This window comes from Bos grunniens, chromosome 13, assembly GCF_055505025.1.
Source record: "Bos grunniens cultivar Pamir isolate PY7600 chromosome 13, Bosgru_T2T1.0, whole genome shotgun sequence".
Classification (NCBI taxonomy): domain Eukaryota; kingdom Metazoa; phylum Chordata; class Mammalia; order Artiodactyla; family Bovidae; genus Bos; species Bos grunniens.
Window position 1 is genome coordinate 35790327 of NC_141177.1, and position 19711 is coordinate 35810037.

General features: G+C 36.6%; 1 protein-coding gene across 18 annotated transcripts in view; it reads left to right on the forward strand.

The window, feature by feature from the left end:
* The window catches only part of GPCPD1 (glycerophosphocholine phosphodiesterase 1), a 66991-nt gene that overhangs the window by 27150 nt on the left and 20130 nt on the right, over window positions 1–19711 (forward strand). For 11 of the 18 annotated variants that reach the window (XM_086333461.1, XM_086333468.1, XM_086333465.1 and 8 more), the window contains 7 exons: window positions 2009–2132; window positions 8321–8552; window positions 10319–10481; window positions 10989–11121; window positions 11468–11522; window positions 15737–15829; window positions 19549–19626. In XM_086333461.1, the coding sequence (XP_086189587.1) occupies window positions 2009–2132; window positions 8321–8552; window positions 10319–10481; window positions 10989–11121; window positions 11468–11522; window positions 15737–15829; window positions 19549–19626 (878 nt within the window). The remainder of the gene's footprint in view (window positions 1–2008; window positions 2133–8320; window positions 8553–10318; window positions 10482–10988; window positions 11122–11467; window positions 11523–15736; window positions 15830–19548; window positions 19627–19711) is intronic. The other 7 variants (XM_086333469.1, XM_086333470.1, XM_086333474.1 and 4 more) reach the window with 1 other exon arrangement.

Sequence of the window (19711 nt, forward strand, 5' to 3'; positions counted from 1 at the left end):
GTTGGAGCATTTAATCCATTTACATTTAAAGTAATTTATTGATATATATGTTCCTATTGTAATTTTCTTAATTGTTTGGGGTTGATTTTGTAGATCTCTTTTCTTCTGTTGTGTTTCCTGACTGTTTTCGTTTCTCCGTCAATTTTGAATGAGATCCTTGCTGGGTACAGTAATCTTAGTTGTAGATTTTCCCCTTTCAGTACTTTAAATATATCCTGCCATTCTCTTCTGGCCTGCAGAGTTTCTGCTGAAAGATAAGCTGTTAAATGTATGGGGTTTCCCTTGTATGTTACTTGTTGCATTTCCCTTGCTGCTTTTAATATTCTTTCTTTGTGTTTAGTTTTTGTTACTGTCCTGGTGTTTCTCCTTGAGTTTATCCTGTATGGGACTTTTGTGCCTCTTGGACTTGACTATTTCCTTTTCCATATTGGGGAAATTTTCAACTATAATCTCTTCAAAAATTTTCTCATACCCTTTCTTTTTCTCTTCTTCTTCTGGGACCCCTATAATTGGAATGTTGGTACATTGGATATGGTCCCAGAGGTCTCTGAGACTATCCTCAGCTCTTTTCATTCTTTTTACTTCATTCTGCTCTTCAGAAGATATTTCTCCCATTTTATCTTCCAGCTCAGTGATTTTTTTCTTCTGCTTCAGATATTCTGCTATTGATTCCTTCTAGAGTATTTTTAATTTGAGTAATTGTGTGTGTCTCTGTATGTTTATTGTTTAATTCTTCTAGGTCTTTGTTTATTGATTCTTGCATTTTCTGCATTTTGTTTTCAAGGTTTTTGATCATCTTTATTATCATTATTCTGTATTCTTTTTCAGGTAGTTTGCCTCTTTCCTCTTCATTTATTTGGGCTTCTGTATTTCTAGTTTGTTCCTTCATTTGTGCATTATTTCTCTGCATTTTCATTGTTTTTTAAGTTATTGTGTTTGAGGTCTCCTTTTCTCAGGCTTCAAGGAAAGTTGAATTCTTTCCTTGAAGAAGGTTGAATTCTTTCTTCCTTTTGGTTTCTGCCCTCTTAAGGTTGGTCCAGTGGTTTGTAGTGAGCTTCCTATAGGGTGAGATTTGTGCTGAGTTTTTGTTTGTTCTGATGAGAAATGCTGAGTGAGGTAGTACGCCTGTCTACTGATGATTTGGTTTGTATTTTTGTTTTGTTTGTTGTTCAGATGAAGCGTCCTGTACAGGATGCTACTGGTGGTTGGGTGATGGTGGGTCTTGTATTCATGTGGTTTCTTTTGTGTTAGTTCTCACTATTGGTACTCCCTAGGGTTAGTTCTCTGGTAGTCTAGGGTCTTGAAAGAGTCAGTGCTCCCACCCCAAAGGCTCAGGGCTTAATCTCCTTGGAGTCATGAACTATGCCATGGCTCAGGAGATAAACAGCTCCAGAAATGGGGTGTTGTTACTCGATAAAATCTTTCAACAAGTATTTGTTCAGTACTTGGTGTGTGTCAGGCTCTGTTCCAAGCCCCTTATCCTTTCGGCCTCGGCTACCCTCTGGGTGGCAACCGCCTGTTCCTTGCCCCTAGCAGCTCCCAGTACATTGATTTTGTTCGATTCTACCTCCTGGTATCTCCACTGCCAGCACTAGTGGAATAACTAGTTTTCAGCTGAGTGTCTCATGTGACACTTCGGAATTGTAACTGTGGTCACCAGTAGAACAACTGCTAGGTTATAAGCCTTCTTAGGATATGTATTCTTTCTGAGGTAGATTTGTATTGCTTCAATAATATATTCAATAAGGATTTTAATTTAGTTTGTTTAGTTATTAATGTTCATTTAGTTTTTCCCCCTTCATATGTATATACTTTATATACTTCATGTAAAAGTTTTCTTTTAATGACAAATTTAAGACTGCTTGTATATTTGCTTTGAAGAGAAATACCAGTGATAGATAACCTGAGTGTATCAAACTGTGAATGTGAACTGAAACTGTCAACGTGTAGTTATTGGATTGTTTTTTAAAATGTGTATATTAATTAGTGTTCTTCATACTTTTTCTAGATGGTATTGAGACTCTGGATTCTGGATGGCTGACATGTCAGACCGAAATCAGATTACGTTTGCATTATTCCGAAAAACCTCCTGTCTCAATAACCAAGAAAAAATTTAAAAAATCTAGATTTAGGTAGGACCATGTGTATTTGTTACTTAAGTTATTTATTTTCACCATTGCTGTAGATTTCCGATCCATCTGGTTATAGGCTTTGAGTGTATCAACTGAGGAAATAGCATACTTATATTCTAACAAACAACAGGGTCTTGTAAAAGTGAATTTGCTTCCTTGCATGAAGATTACTACAGTTAAATGTACTTACATTAGTCTTAATCTCCAAATGTGAAATCAGAAAAATTTTTTTTTACCTTACGTAAGTGATTTCTAGGCTGACATGTCTTTGTAGTTCCTACTGTTTGAAATTTCTTAGTGTAGCAATAAATATTTGTTTTAAAATTGATGTGATGAAATGATTTTGTGTTAAATGAGGGGAAAATGGCACAAACAGAAAAATGGTCATTGGAAATACACTTCAGTGTCCTAAATTTTCCTGGGTCTTAAAAACAAAAAACCTTTTCATTAAGGAAAGGTCACAGTTACCATAGCAGTTCCAGATTAGTGCAATTTTAATCTTAATTTAAGAAATAAATGTCAAGCTTTGTATAAATAAATAAATAGTAACAAACTTTTGTAATGTCACCATGTATATCTTTGAATGAACTGATTTCTTAGCAAAGCAGGCAGCCTTATCATTTGAATTTTTTTAACTTTGGGACCGAGAATTCTAAATATGCTATGTAATGCAGCTTTTTCTAACAAAATGTCAGGGACTGGGTCGAAAGGGCCATTTTCAGTAACTAAAGTAGTTAATAATAATAGTTAATATCTATTTTCATGATAAAATTAATAATGATGTTGCAGTTTGTAAATCCATAAATGCTTTACAGTAACTGCTGAAAATACTATATTACTAATCCTAGTCATAAAATACATATGGGAAAAGGTCGATGACACTTCTCAACCCTTTCCATTGGCCTGTTCTGAAAGTGAGTAAAGTGTGTCGGATGTACCTTGTCTCTGATCATTAGCTTTTTTAGGCCTCTGCTTTGCTTCTGAGAAACCTAGGTAATTGGACCACGTAGCTGATCTGCTCGGTCAGTTTGATTGCAGAGATTCTCTAACCAGATAGTCATAAATAATTAGATATTGTATTTACATGTTAAAAGAAGCAAATAAGTTGTGTTATAGCTGTAAAGTATCTTCGTTTTATGACTTTGAAATGATAATGGTAAGACTTCTCATTTCCACTGTAAGGGATGTGGTTCCATCCTTGGTTGGTGAACTAAGATCCTGCATACTGCGGTGCAGCCAAAAAAATTAATAGATAATTAATTGTGTTCTGCTTGGATTGCTTATGCATACTGAGTCCTATGTTTTTCTTGTTTATATAGAAATTGAGTGTTTGTATATATTACTGTGTTGCTTAGGCTTAAATTGTTACATTTTTATAACCATACTTATTTGACCACTATAAATTAACTGATTCCTACTGAAATAATTGTGCATAGCTAGTAATTGATGTTTGTTTTGACCATCTCTTTCCCCCGAATTCACAGTATTGATAGCTTAAGCCTTCATTTGCTAGAAAATAATTTATCTGCAAATTTACCATGACTATTTTAAAAGCTTAGCAACAAGTGTTTGCGTTTTAAATAAAATACTTAACATGATTTTTTATCTCCTTAACACCACATTTTATTTATTTATTTTTAAAGACACATTTATTCATTGTCATGATCAGACTGTTACATGTAGCAGTCAACAGCATGGGTGCAAAAAAAAGTCTGCTTTAAAACTGTCCTAGAATTCTTTACACAGAACAAACTTGAATAACCTGTTACACAATTAGTCACAAATACAGTCCTCAAGTTTTTTACCCATACAGATGAGTATTGCCTAAAACATCTTTCTTCATAGTTGCTGGACCCTGCCACCACTGTGCTTGTCTGAGTTCACAAATCTGTTACAACCTGTCACTTCTCTGGCTCTCCTGCTAAGCTTTGTTTCCTGGCAGTAATTAAAACCTTCTGCCACTGCCATATCTACTGCTACTGCTGGAACCACCAGAGTCACCCTCCTTTTGTGGTTTAGCAAGGTATTGGCCTTCACTACCATATGAGCCAGAACTTCTCCCTCCAAAGTTTCATCCTTTCATGAGTCCAGAATTTGAAGATTGATGTTGTAATTGCCAAAATCATTGTAGCTTCTGCCACCTCCAAAATTGTTTCCATTATTATCAAATCCATAGCCATCCCCACTGCCACCATATCCACCACCACCGATGGCTGTTACCAAAGCCACCTCGACCACCGAAGTTTACTCCACAACCAGAGTTGTCAACCTCACCACAACAACCTCCTTGATTACCACCAAAGTTTCCAGAAGTACTTCTGCCTCTTTGGTTAGATGAAGCAGTAGCTATCTCTTACGTAGATAGGGCTTTCTTACTTCAGTTGTCGCCATTCACAATATGGTATTTCTGAATGGCAGTCTTATCTACAGAGTCATGGTCATCAGAGGTTACAAAAGCAAAGCCTCTCTTTTTGCTGCTGCCTCAGTGATTCATGATTTCAATCACTTCAGTTTTCCCATACTGTTCAAATTAATCTCTTAGGTGATGTTATTCAGTATCTTCTTTAATGCTACCAACAAAAACCTTTTCACATTTAAGTGGGCAGTTTGAGCATCTTCTCTTGATACAACCCTCTTTGGTTCCACAACTCTTCCATCCACCTTGTGTGGTCTTGCATTCATGCGAGATCTGCCGCCTCCATTGTGACTTATGTGACAAACCCATGCCTCTAGAGTGCTTGATATTTGGACCCCTCATGACCACAGTGTGAGCATTCCCCAATGCTCAGAATGGCTTCTCAGACTCTCCTCAGTTGTTGCAAAGCTCACTCCTGATGAAGAGCTTCTGCAGCTGTTCAGGCTCTTTGGGAGACTCTGACTTGGACTTGCCTTCAGCACTGCTTACTTAGTGATTTCCACAAGCCAAATGGAGTAATCTAACAAGCAAATCTCACCACCACATTTTACACACAAGTTTCTCTTTCACTTGATTCCACCAGAACTTGGAAAGCAGTGTTACTTTATGATAGACTATAACATTTATATATTCATTCCAATTCCAAAGAAAGGCAATGCCAAAGAATGTTCAAGTTACCACACAATTGTACTCATCTCACATGCTAGCAAGATAATGCTCAAAATTCTCCAAGCTAGTCTTCAACAGTACATGAACCGTGAACTTCCAGATGTTCAAGCTGGATTAGAAAAGGCAGAGGAATCAGAGATCAAATTGCCAACATCTGTTGGATCATAGAAAAAGCAAAAGAGTTCCAGAAAAAAGGTCTACTTCTGCTTTATTGACTGTGCCAAAGCCTTTGACTGTGTGGATCACAACAAACTCTGGAAAATTCTGAAAGAGATGGGAATACCAGACCACCTTACCTGCCTCCTGTATGCAGGTCCTATATGCATACCTGTATCTGTATGCAAGTCAAGAAGCAGCAGTTACAGGTAGATATGAAACAGACTGGTTCCAAATTGGGAAAGGAGTACGTCAAGGCTGTATATTGTCACCCTGCTTATTTAACCTATATGCAGAGTACATCATGTGAAATGCTGGGCTGGATGAAGCACAAGTTGGAATCAAGATTCCCAGGAGAAATATCAGTAACCTCAGATATGCAGACGACACCACCCTTCTGGCAGAAAGTGAAGAACAACTAAAGAGCCTCTTGATGAAAGTGAAAGAAGAGTGAAAAAGCTGCTTTAAAACTCAACATTCAGAAAACGAAAATCATGGCATCTGGTCCCACCACGTCATGGCCAGTAGTTGGAGAAACAATGGAAACAGTGAGAGACTTTATTTTTTTGCACTCCAAAATCATTGCAGATGGTGACTGCAGCCATTAAGTTAAAAGACGCTTACTCCTTGGAAGAAAAGCTATGACTAACCTAGACAGTGTATGAAAAAGCATAGGCATTACTTTGTCAACAAAGGACTGTCTAGTCAAAGCTATGGTTTTCCCAGTAACCATGTATGAATGTGAGAGTTGGACCATAGAGAAGGGTGAGCGCCAAAGAATTGATGCTTTTGAACTGTGGTGTTAGGAAGACTCTTGACTGCAAGGAGATCCAATCACTCAATCCTAAACGAAATCAGTCCAGAATATTCGTTGGAAGGACTGATACTGAAGCTGAATCTCCAATACTTTGGCTACCTGATACGAAGAACTGACTCCTTGGGAAAGACCCTGATGCTGGGAAAGATTGAAGGTGGGAGGAAAAGCGCACGACAGAGGATGAGATGGTTGCATGGCATCACCGACTCAATGGACATGAGTTTGAGCAAGCTCTGGGAGTTGGTGATGGACAAGGAAGCCTGGCGTGCTATAGTCATGGGGTTGCAAAGAGTCAGACACAACTGAGTGACTGAACTGAACTGATAACATTTATATAGCTATTTGAAGAAAACCTTTAATATAAATGAACTGAATTCTTTAATTGATCCCTTTAAACTTGGTTTTTTTTGGAGGTGGAAAGAGAGATAGGTAGTTGCACATTGCTATTTGTAGACAAGCTTTTCTTTTTTGGCCACAGCATGCAGCATCCTAGTTCCTGACCAGGGATCAAACCCCTGTTGCCTGTGTTGGGATCTTGGAGTCTTAACCACTGGACCACCAGGAAGTCCTGAGAATAGTCATATTTAATCTTCCATGCCTTCCTTGCCGATTCATTACAGTTCATTTGTGGTCGCTTTTTATATGTCCTGGTAGAGAATGTTTCTTCCTTCAGGCTCACCAGCAAAATCAGTTGTTCAGAGCTATTCCTAAGAGTTTGAAGAGAAGAAAGGATCTTTTTTGTTTGGATTATTAAAGTGGTGCTACTTTTGATTTCACAGTATGACTGTGATACATTATTACTGATTGAATAATCATGTCTCCTTTGGGATACCTTGGCATATGTGCCTGTAAGATAAGTCTGCACAGTTGTTGGAGGCAGCAGGCAGAGAGAATAGGTCTCACTAATGCAGTTCTATTACTTATATTATTAAGTGGATCTCATTTAAATCTAGAATGAAAAGCTTTCCTAGCTCAACTGTATTCTATACAGTAACATTACTCCTACATCATTGGTATTAAAGTTATATAATCTATGAAACTTGCAGTTGGTGCAAGAAATATTCTAGAATTGAGTTAACTTATTGGCATTACAAGTGTTCTCTGCAGCTGATTGCTTCTCACTGGGAGTAAATTAGTCTTTGTGACCCAGTGGCTTAGGTAACTTGTCTTTTGTTTTCATTGCTGTGGGAGTTAATAAGACTCTTGGTTTCTTGTTTTGTTCCTTTGTTTCATTAAAAAGTACATATATGTAAATACATAAAAGCCATGCATACTTGGAAATGTATATGCCATGCTTTTAATACCATTAATACCATAGTTTTCTTTAATAATCTGTTCACAAAGTACCTGGTCTCAGTGTAGTGAGGAGAAGTATGGGAAATTTAAAAATTTATGACCTCCAACTCTTAACAGGATTTATTTTTTAATGTTTATTTGGCTACATCGGGTTTTAGTTGCAACATTCAGGATCTCTGAATGTGGCATGTGGTCTTTTCTAGTTGAGACATGAGGGCTTTTCTCTAGTTGTGGCGCTCAGGTTCTAAGGCACATGGGCTCAGTAGTTGTGATGTGGGCTTAATTGCTCTGCAGCATGTGGGATCTTAGTTCTGCAACTAGGGATCCAGCCTACAACCCATGCATTGGAACACGGATTCTTAACAACTGGACCACTGGGGAAGTCCCTGTCTAACAGTCTTTTAATGCACACTAACAGAATATGGTTCAAAATTGTACTTGTTATATATATATATTTGTGAAACTTCTCATAAGAAATTGAGATAGCCAGTTATAAATGGATAATAGTAAATGCCTCTTTAGATTCATTTTAAAAAACTCAAAGAATTAATGAAAATAGCCTTATGCATAATGAGCATTTATCTCGTTTTAATGAAAATAGCCTTATGCATAATGAGCATTTATCTTGTTTTAATACTTGGCAAAAATGTGTGGAGATAAAAACACCACTATTTTATGAAATATAACTAATGCCATAACCTGTAGTATGTATAGTTCTTTTGTTATTTGAGGGTTTAGCATATAAAGGGAGCACTTTTAAATTTAGTGTTTAGGTAATATATATAATTTTCTTTCTTCATTTTTTGCATTTCATCATTTTTTCCTTTCATTTAGGGTAAAGCTGACATTAGAGGGTCTGGAGGAAGATGATGATGATAGAGTATCTCCCACTGTTCTTCACAAAATGTCAAATAGCCTGGAGATATCCTTAATAAGCGACAATGAATTCAAGTGTAGACATTCACAGCCGGAGTGTGGGTATGGCTTACAGCCTGACCGTTGGACAGAGTATAGTATACAGACAATGGAACCAGATAACCTAGAACTAATATTTGATTTTTTTGAGGTGAGTATATTTCACTGAAGAGGGTGAGAGACAATGTAGACATGAGCTTATTTTTACATATGTTTTGATTTTTATTGTAGTCTAACTTATGTAAACATATGATTCATACAACTTTTTAGATGTTTACTCCTCTGTACATGTTAGCAGATTTTAAAAACTTAGAGTTGGCAGACTCATTAACAATATAATTGAGAATTTCAAAATTGCATTCAAATTATGACCAGATGTCTTGATGCCTGTGTGTATTTTAAACATAAATGAATGTGTCCAAAGCCTCTTTGAAGAATAGAGGCTGTTACTTGATAGGCAGACTGATGTAACTAGCATGATTGAGCCCTCTTCATGACTGAAGTTTTGTTTATTGAAGCATTTTATAAGAATCCATTGTAATTGTGAACTCATTTTTCCAACTTTACTTGATAGTATAAATATGTAAGAAAAGATAGTTGCTGTGAAAATTGTGCCAAGTTATTCAGACTCTGTGCTGCCAACTTTCTAGAGCTTCTTGTGATGCTTATCTTGGCTTTTGGACTGTTCAGCTGCTCCTCACAAATAAAACTGGGTCCTCCCATAAGGTCCTGGCTCTTTGATACTTCCACTCATATTTACACTAGATTAGAGTTTGACTCTTTGAGGGTGGGGAATAAACCTTCCCCAGCAGTAGCACCTAGCCAGTGTTTCTGATATCAGAATTCAGGATGGATTAGAACCTGAGTAATTCTTATAGCTTTATAGTGTAAAGTTATCTTGCCTAATTAATAAGACCTATGAGACATTTATTATAAAAATATGAAGTTTTGGTTGAATGTTTCCTTGTTCTTTTAGTACCTACCTATTAATAATCTCTTGGAACAGCCTGACTTCCCTTTCATTTGGTTAGCAGTTTTGGAAATACTAATTTATTCATAGACTAGGTGGATAAAACACACTATTTAATCTCAAGTATTCAGTGTCCTAGAGGTTACTATCTCTCTGTGTCATCTGTGTAGATGGCATTTGTAAAGAACAAAATATACATTAAAAGTGAAAGTCGCTCAGTCGTGTTCGACTCTTTGCGACCCCATGGACCTTGGGGAATTCTCCAGGCCAGAATAGTGGAGTAGGTAGCCTTTCCCTTCTCCAGGGGATCTTCCCAGCCCAGGGATCAAACCCAGGTCTCCCTCGTTGCAGGCAGATTCTTTACCAGCTGAGCCACAAGGAAAATAATTACAGGTATATCTTGGGCTTCCATAGTGCTCAGTGGTAACGAATCTGCTTGCCAAGAGATGCAGGTTCAATCCCTGGGTCAGAAAGATACCTGGGAGAAGGAAATGGCAACCCATTCTAGTATTCTTGCCAGAGAAATCCAATGGACAGAGGACCCTGGCGGGCTTTAGTCCATGGGTTTGCAAGAGTTGATCACAACTTAGCAACTAAACAACAACACGTATATCTTAGTCTTTGAATATAAAAGTACTTAGAAACATTCAGTCGATGCTTTATATTTGCATAATATATGTTAGAGGATCAGAAGTACAAATCAACAGTAACGATTAATGAACATAAAATCTTACATATACTGTATATTAAATATCTTTGCATACTAAAAGAAAATATGTTACTTGTTACAAGAAAGCTATCTAAATTACCTGAATATAAATTTGGTTGTATTTCTTATTGATTTTCTTCTATAGATTCCGAGTTGATTTTAAGGGTGTCTTTTTTGATCTTTTAATGGAGAATATTGAATTATAAGAATTTGGGTTATTCTTATCCTTATTTTTCAGGAAGATCTCAGTGAACATGTAGTTCAGGGTGATGCTTTTCCTGGACATGTGGGTACAGCATGTCTCTTATCGTCCACCATTGCAGAGAGTGGGAAGAGCGCTGGAATCCTTACTCTTCCCATCATGAGCAGAAATTCTAGGAAAACAATAGGCAAAGTGAGAGGTAAGCTTAGACAGGCATGGTGGCCCTTTACAAATAAGCAAAGGTTAAGTTAGGGTTCTAATTAGTTTCAAATTGTGCTTTTGAGAATGGTAAAGAATTAAATTAATAAGTTGTTTCAGAATATTAACAAATACATTCCCTGGTTGCTCACTGGTAAAGAATCTGTCTGCCAAGCAAGAGACAAGGGTTTGATCCCTGGGTTGAGAAGATCCCCTGGAGAAGGGATTGTCAACACACTGTAGTATTCTTGCTGGGAAATCCCATTTACAGAGGACCCTGGGGGGGGGGGGGTGGTGACGGTCCGTGGGGTCGCAAAAGAGTTGGACATGACTTAGTGACTGAACAACAGCAATTTTCTGGAAGCTTTACTTTGAATGGGCATTGACTTGATTTCTTTCTGTTTGATCAACTGATAAAGCTGGTTTGAGTGGTGTTTAGGTGTAATTGAGTTCATCGTAGCCTTTTAATTGTCTTTCTTTTTCCCTTCCCCCTTTTTTCCTATGAAAGTTGACTATATAATTATTAAGCCGTTACCAGGATACAGTTGTGACATGAAATCTTCATTTTCCAAGTATTGGAAACCAAGAATACCATTGGATGTTGGACATCGAGGTGCAGGGAATTCTACAACAACTGCTCAGTAGGTTGAATATTTGAGTAGTACTAGCATTTGGTAGCTTATGTTTGATGATAAAGTTTAACCAACTAAAGGTCAAAGGATCCTTTTAATTATTACCCTGGATTTAAATGTGATTTGGTAATTGGGCTTTAAATTGCTTGTAAATACCTATGATTATTAGAGCTTGATTTAAGGAGTGCACACACCAACCAGTTAATGGTCAGTCTTATTTTGGGGATGGTAAAGTTAGCCTCAAAATAGAGAATAAATACTGTGTCCATTATGGAAAATATAGTTGACTTATTTACTAAATTTATCTTTTCTTTATTAATGATATTTATTTATCTGTATATTTATTTTCTTTCAGGCTTGCTAAAGTTCAAGAAAATACTATTGCTTCTTTAAGAAATGCTGCTAGTCATGTAAGTGAACCTCTTTTTAAACAACTTTGGACTAGTGGTCCACAGGTAGAAAAGTAGAGAGTTGTACGTTGGGGCAGCCTCCTTCATTCTGCATTAATAGGGTAAAAGGGAGACTATTTCTGCTTTTTCTAAATATATTTCTAAGTGAAGATAAAATATTTCTAGGCATTTTAATTTCAGTTCCATGATACGGATTGGAATTAAAGCAATGGAATCCTAAGCATCCTCTTAAAAGTTAATTAGGTGATTTGTAGTATGGTTGATGTATATTAAATAAATTACAGGTACACAGTATAATGATTCACAATTTTTAAAGATTATGCTCCATTTATAGTTATTGTAAAATGTTTACTATATTCCCTGTGTTATATCCTTATAGCTTATTTTAAACCTAATAGTTTGTACCACTTAATCCCCTATGCCTTTATTGCCCCTCCTGCCTTCCCTCTCTCCACTGGTAACCACTGTTCCATGCAAGTGATGTCATATTGTATAGTCTTTCTCTATCTGACTTAGTTCACTTAGCATAATACCTTCCAAGTCCATCCATGTTGTTACAGATAACAAAACTTCACTCTCTTTTATGGCTGAGCAGTACACACAGCTGAGCTGTGTGAGTGTGTGTGTACATACATACACCACATCTTTATCCATTCAGTTCGGTTTCTTTATATCTTGGCAGTTGTAAATAATGCTACTATGAACATTGAAGAGCATATATGTTTTCAGATTAGTATTTTTCAGCTATATATCTGGGAATGGAATTGGTGGGTCATATAGTAGTTCTCTTTTTAGCTTTTTGAAAAACCTTCATAACTGTTTTTCACAGTGTCAATACCAGTTTACATTCCCACCAGCAGTGTAGGAGGGCTCCTTTTACATGCTTGCCAGCATTTATCTGTTCTTTATGATGATAGCCATTCTTTTGATGATAGTGAGGTGATAACTCATTGTGGTTTTTTTGTTTTATATTTCTTTCTGGCTGTCCTTGGGTCTTTGTTGCTCTGCAAGGGCTTCTCTAGTTGTGGCAAGTGGTAGCTACTCTTACTGCAGAGCAGGAGCTCTTAAGGCCTGCGAGTGTCAGTAGTTGTGGCACGAAGGCTTGGTAGTTGTGGTGCACAGGCTTATTTGTCTCACAGACTAGAGTTTGATCCTGTGTCCCATGCATTGGTAGGTGGATTCTTAACCGTTGGACCACCAGGGAAGTCCAGTTCTTTGTGGTTTTGATTTGCATTTCCCTCATGCTGAGCGTTATAACATTTCCTGTATCTGTTGGTCATCTGCATTTCCTTTGGAAAAATGTTTATTCAGTTCTTCTAACATTTTAAATAACTGGATAGTTTTTGGGGTTTTTTTGATGCTGAGTTGTAAATTTTTATGTTAGATATTAACTCCTTATTAGTCATCTCTTGGAAATATTTCCTCCTATTCAGTAGCTTGTCTTTTTGTTTCATTGATGGTTTGCTTTTGCTGTGCGAAGGTTTTTGAGTTTAATTAGGTCCCATTTGTTTATTTTTTAAGCATCCCCCCCCTTTTTTTGAGATAATGTTTTAAGTGTTTGACGCATGCAAAAATGCTCCCCATGAAACATTGCATTTCATCAAATGAATTACTCACTTTGAACTACTCACTTTTTAATGCTCATTAAAAATGAGCTCATTAATGCTCATTAATTGAACTACTCACTTTTTAATGTTCATTTAGATACTCACTTTGTAAATAATGTTTACAGAAGGATTTGATAGTGATTTTATGTAACACTTGGGCTTCCCTGGTGGAATCTGCCTGGAATGCAGGAGACCCAGGTTCAATCCCTGGGTCGAGAAGATCCCCTGGAGAAGAGAATGGCAACCCACTCCCAGTATTCTTGCCTGGTTAATTCTGTGGAGAGAGAAGCCTGGTGGGGGTTGCAAAGAAAAACACTTAGTGTGTCAGTTTGCCTCCTGTATACCAACCTGATTATGTTGAATTTCTTAACTTTTTATAGTACTCTGTGTGCATGTGTGTGCATAAAACTCCTTATATATATTATATATATGTATATATAAAACTCCATTTATATATATATATATATATACTGCATACCATCCTGATTCTAACCTGATTATGCTGAATTTCTTAACTCCTTTTATATCATTATTCAGTTAGTGGTTTGGTTTTTTTTTAGCTTTTAGGTTTTTTAGTACCTGAAGTTTTACATTTTAAATCAAGAGCCTGTGTGTTTCCTCCTCCCTCACCTTCTACTGTACCTCAAGTTAAGCCTCATGTTCTGAAGTTAAACTAAGGGGAAAACTGAGAAACTCTAATTATATTTCATTTTTTCCCATTGTCCTCCACATACATGCCTTAAGTTTTGCCTTTTTAAAAATAGTTAAGTAAATAAACTTGATTTGTTAGATTTTAATTTTATCACTTATATGAAGCAAACAACTATTCTAAGATGTACTTTTCCCATATTTTAACATCTCTAAAATTGGGATAGGATTTACAACTGTCTTAACTTGTCATGGTTTGATTGGCATTGTTTTTTCTCCCTCTTAGTGGTGTTTAAAATAATGATGCATTTTGTATTTCTTGACATCTTAGATTGATTGTCATAATTATTTTAATGTTTAAAAATGTTTAGTTGATAATTTTGTGTTGAAAGGATGTTAAATATACAAGTATGCTGTGCTGTAGGTCATTATTTGTAACCAGTTTCAGTTCCTTATAGTTAAGTAATCTAAACATGGTTTTATTAGCTGTGAACACATGAAGATCCCTAATAAAGAGCTTTCAGGGTGTCTGCTTTTTGAGGGAAGATTCCATTGAGCCTTTTTCTGTTGAAACCCTTTTTACTCTCGGGGATCACTTTATAGAATGTCTTATGTTAGTTATGAAAGGCTGGTTTGGTTTCATGTTAAAGACATCCTTGAAGAGTTTTCGGTTATTATTGGCTTATTTCTTAAAACTTGCTCACACATGAATTTTTTTTTTCTTTTTAATTTTTGGCCATGCTACACTGCATGCGGTAGCTTAGTTTCTTGACTAGGGCTTGAACCCGGGCCCCCTGCAGTGAAATATGGAGTCTTAATAACTGGACCACCAGGAAAGTCCCTCACACATGAATTTTGAGATCAGATTTTATCCCTTAGTAAATTTATCTTCCTAAAGGATGGTGATTATGTAAAATTAAACTTTAAAACTGGGAAGCTATACTTTATTATTGTTTTAACTCTTTAGGGTGTATAGGGTTTTTTTTCCCTCTTTGACAAAAATGATTTGTGTTATTTTCTTGTTGACCGTGGAAGCAGCTAAGCTTATTTCCTGCTTCAGAAGTTACAGAGGAAGCAGACTCCTTTGGTTCTAGGCTATGATCTATATGTACTGACAAGTTAAGCGTCTTTCTTGAGTAAAGCTAGGGTAAGGGATGGAAACATGTCCATCCATTCTTACACAGCACTTCTCTGGGCCATAGACACTGTCAGACCTTGTATCCTTTGATCCCAGCTGGTTTTCTTATAGTGAATTTACAAATATGAATGTCAATTTATGTTTTTAGCCTTTATTTGGATTAATTCATAAGTCATGATGGATCTGACTTAAGTCTAATTGGTGTATATATTTCTTCTGTTTAGGCTTCTATTAGGAAATTTGGTGTATGCATCATTCTTGTTATCCATTTCTGTTTTCTCTCTTCAGCAGAAGTTGTCATTTCCTTTTTAATCTGATTATTGAGATTTTATTAAGAAAGGCTATAAAGTGTGTTGTTGAAGTGCACCAAGTAGCAGAGCTAAGAGATTGCAGCTTTTCCTATTCCCACCTCACCTTTGAGGTTTGACTGTCGAACTGAGGTGTGCAGGGGTCAACAAGATGGGAGGTAGCCATGCCCCAGACTCCTTGTAGGCTCCATTTCTGCTAATAGCAGGAGCAGAGGTGACACTGCTGGAGGCTGTCCACTGCCACAGAAAGGCCCTGGAGTGTGTGTGAGTGGGATCAGTACCCAATTTTTTTGCCAGGAAAAATTGTTGTGCTGTTACAAAAAAGAAGTTACAATTGTTTTAAAAGATTACCTTTTAGAAAAAGCTTGAAGTATAGCATTAAATAATTCATGAGGAAGTTTTTGTGTGTATAGGTCTATACTTTTACAGTGAATAATAAATTTGTTATGTTCTTAGAGTTTTAGATGTATTGTGGGCTGGATAATATTTTTCAATTTTTTTTTTCCCTCTCAGGGTGCAGCCTTTGTAGAATTTGATGTACATCTTTCAAAAGATTTTGTGCCTGTGGTGTATCATGATCTGACTTGTTGTTTGACTATGAAAAAGGTATGTAGAAATTCCTTTAATTCTTAGACAAAAGTCTAAAAATTAGCAAGTTTTATATACACATGCCATTATACATAAGAGACTTGAGCATCTGTAGATTTGGTACCCATGAGGGGTCCTGGAACCAATCCCCAGCAGATGCTGATATATGTGTGCTCAGTTGCTTTAGTTGTGTCTGACTCTTTACAACCCTGTGGACTGTAGCCTGCCAGACTTCTCTGTCAGTGGGATTCTCCAGGCAAGAATACTGGACTGGGTGGCCATGCCCTCCTCCAGGGGATCTTCCTGACCCAGGAATGGAACCCACGTCTCCTGGCATTTTCTTTAAAACTGTGATGGATATCGTTTTCAGTTGAGTTGATCTGAAGTTAAGACTGAGAAAACTGGAGAACTACATGGAAAAGAATGAAGTTAGAACATTCTATAACACCATATAGAAGAATAAACTCAGGGCTTCCCTGTGACTCAGTGGTGAAGAATCCATCTGCCAGTGTGGGAGACACAGGTTTGATCCCTGATCCAGAAAGATCCCACTTGCTGTGGAGCAGTTAAGCCCATGTGCTACCAACTATTGAGCCTGTGCTCTAGAGCCTGGAAGCCACAACTACTGAACTGAAGTCTTCGTCCCCTTGATTCACACTCTGCATCAAGAGAAGCCGTCTTCAACCACAACTAGAGAAAAGCCCATGCAGCAACAAAGACCCAATACAGCCCAAAATAAATGAAATTATTAAAAAAAAAAAACCCTCAAAGTGCATTAAAAACCTAAATGTAAGACCGGACAGTATAAAGTTTAGAGGGAACAGGCAGAATACTCTTTGATATAAATTGCAGCAATATTTTCTTGCATCTGTCTCCTAGAGTAATGCAAATAAAAAACAAAGGGGATCTAATTAAACTCTGAAGCTTTTGCATAGCAAAGAAAACAACCTACTGACTGGGAGAAAATATTTGCAAATGATGCTACTGACAATGGATTAATTTCTAAAATATACAAACAGCTTCTATAATTCAATAAATGGGCTGAAGACCTGAATATACATTTCTCCAAAGAAGACATACAGGTGGCTAATGGGCACATGAAAAGATACTCAATGTTACTGTTAGAAAAATGCAGATCCAAGCTATAGTGAGGTACCACCTCTTACTGCTCAGAATGGCCATTATCAGAAAGTTGAAAAATAATAAATGCTGGAGAGAAGGTATGGAGCAAAAGGAACCCTCCTGCACTGTTGGTGGAAATAAATTGGTGCAGCCACAATGGAGAACAGTATGGAGATTCCTCAAAAAGCAAAGTAAGTCTATATGATCCTGCAATACCACTCATGGGATTTCCAGAGAAAATTATAATTTGAAAAAATACATGCACCTTAATGTTCACTGCGGCACTATTTAGAGTATCTCACACATGGCAGCATCCTGAATGTCCATCTACAGATGAATGTGTTAAGATATATACATGTACAATGGAATACTACTCAGCCATAAAAAAGAATAAAATAATGGCACTTAGAGTGACATGAATGGACCTAGAGATTATCATACTAAGTGAAGTCAGAAAATGAAAGACAAACACCATATGATATTACTTATGTGGAATCTAAAATATAATACAAATGAACTTACAAAATAGAGACTTAGAGAACAAAATTATGGTTACCAAAGGGGGAGAGGGATTGTTTCATATAAATTTGGAGTTTGAGATTAGCAGATACAAACTGCAATATATAAAAGAGATAACATGATCCTATTGTATATCACAGGGAACAGTATCTTAATTCAATATCTTATAATAACCTGTAATGGAAGACTAGATATATCTACTTATATATATATATATATATGTTTGTGTAACTGAATCACTCTGCTGTACACCAGAAACTGATACAACATTGTAGATTAACTAACATGTACCAGACGCTGCATAATGTAGTGTAAATCTGTGACAAGGCACCTGACTCTGCCTGTTGGTGGATTCTATTATAATCAGTCATATGGGTTTGGATTATTTTCATTTATAGAAAAGGATCCTTTCCTTTTTGTGAAATGGTGTTAGGAGAAGGAAGGAGATGCACTTATTTATTTATTTAAATCATTTGCAGGGTGGGGGGGGGCCACCATGCTGCATGGCTTAGGGACTCTTGCTTCCCTGACTAAGGATTGAACCCAGTCCCTCAGCAGTGAGAGTGCTGAGTACTAACCACTGGATCGCCAGGGAATTCCCAAGATGCACCTATTAAGATGAAAGATGTAGAATTAGACTTGGGACAGGTTGTTTTTGCTGTGGGGGAAATGTTAATGCAAAGTGAAACAAAAATGGATGGAATGGTAAAGGAACTCACTAACCAAGATTGAGATTAGTGACTCTAGCTATAATTAGTGACTCTGGGGGTTAATTGAAGAGTGTAACTGACCCCTCCTTTGTATCAGACTTCGATTATCTTTGATTGAACCTGATTGAGTTAATTGCAGAATGAAAACAATGAATTGTTTATTTTTTTTACTATTCATTTTTAAGTTGGTATTTTCCTTATAAAACCAATTTATGTTCATTTATTTTTATATACCAGTATTTTTTATATACCACTATACTTTTATATACCAGTATTTTTTATACCAGTAGTTCAGAAGATTATGAAATGGATCTTCAGCGGGTCCAGTGGTTAAGAATTTCTGCCTGCCAATGCAGGGGATTAGTGTTCAATCCCTGGTTCCGTATGCTCTGGGGCAACTAAACCCACTTGCCACAGCTACTGAGCCCACTGGCTACAACTATGAAGCCTGTGCTCCCAGAGCCTGTGCTCTGCCATTAGAGAAGCCACAGCAGTGAGAAGCATGAGCATTGCAAGAAAGCCTGCACTCCCCACAACTAGATAAAGCCTGGGCATAGCAATGAGGACCCAGTGCAGCCAAAATTAATAAACAAATAAAATTTTAAAAAGTAAAAAGATTATGAAATGAAACGTAAATCTTCCTTTTTCTCCTTGGTCGTACTCTCTACTAGTAGTTTCTTGTGTATCCTTCTAGAAAAACTTAAATAATCTCATACTATATGTACTTGGTGTGAAAATGAATAGACATACACTGAATTTTAATTTGTTTGTTGGATTGATGATTTACTGGTGGTGCATTAACTCGTTTCCTTAAGATAGAAGTGCCTGAATAGTGTGACTTTTGATTTATTAAAATCTAATAAAACAGATTTGCTTATTGTGAAAGCATCTATAATACAGTTCTTATTAAATATTACTACTTAGAGGTAATCAATTTTTTCATGACGGTTGATTTCTGTGGTTGTTTTTAACCAAAATTCAGTTTAAAAGATTTTGAAATGTTTAGAAACTTGACAGAAACTACTCCATACTTGGATCGTGCTTGCCTGTTGATTTCCTAGTCATGTAGCATGAATATATGTCAAATAAATGTATACAGCCTGGCAGGAAACAGGAGAAATGACTGATGTTGGCTTGGTTCTCAGTGTGTCTTCAGTGCTACAGCTTCTTCCCAGCTGTTTTTTTCTTCACTAAAAAAAATGTTTTTATCTGCATTAAAAACAAAAAAGCCAGAATTTAAGAGCTGGAAGGTGGTGTTAGGTAGAAAGAGCTCCCCTTCGTGGGCTCACTGTGGCCACCAATTATTCTTATGAGTAAATTGAGACATAGGGACTGTCTACAGTAAATATTCAGTAATAACTTACGGCCCAGTTTTCTTCTTTTTAGAAATTTGATGCTGATCCAGTTGAATTATTTGAAATTCCAGTGAAAGAATTAACATTTGACCAACTCCAGTTGTTAAAGGTATTAATAGTGTGAAATGTTAATCTTTTTGGTTTTACATTTATCATTTGGTTTTAATACTATTTATACTTGTCTGTATATGCTA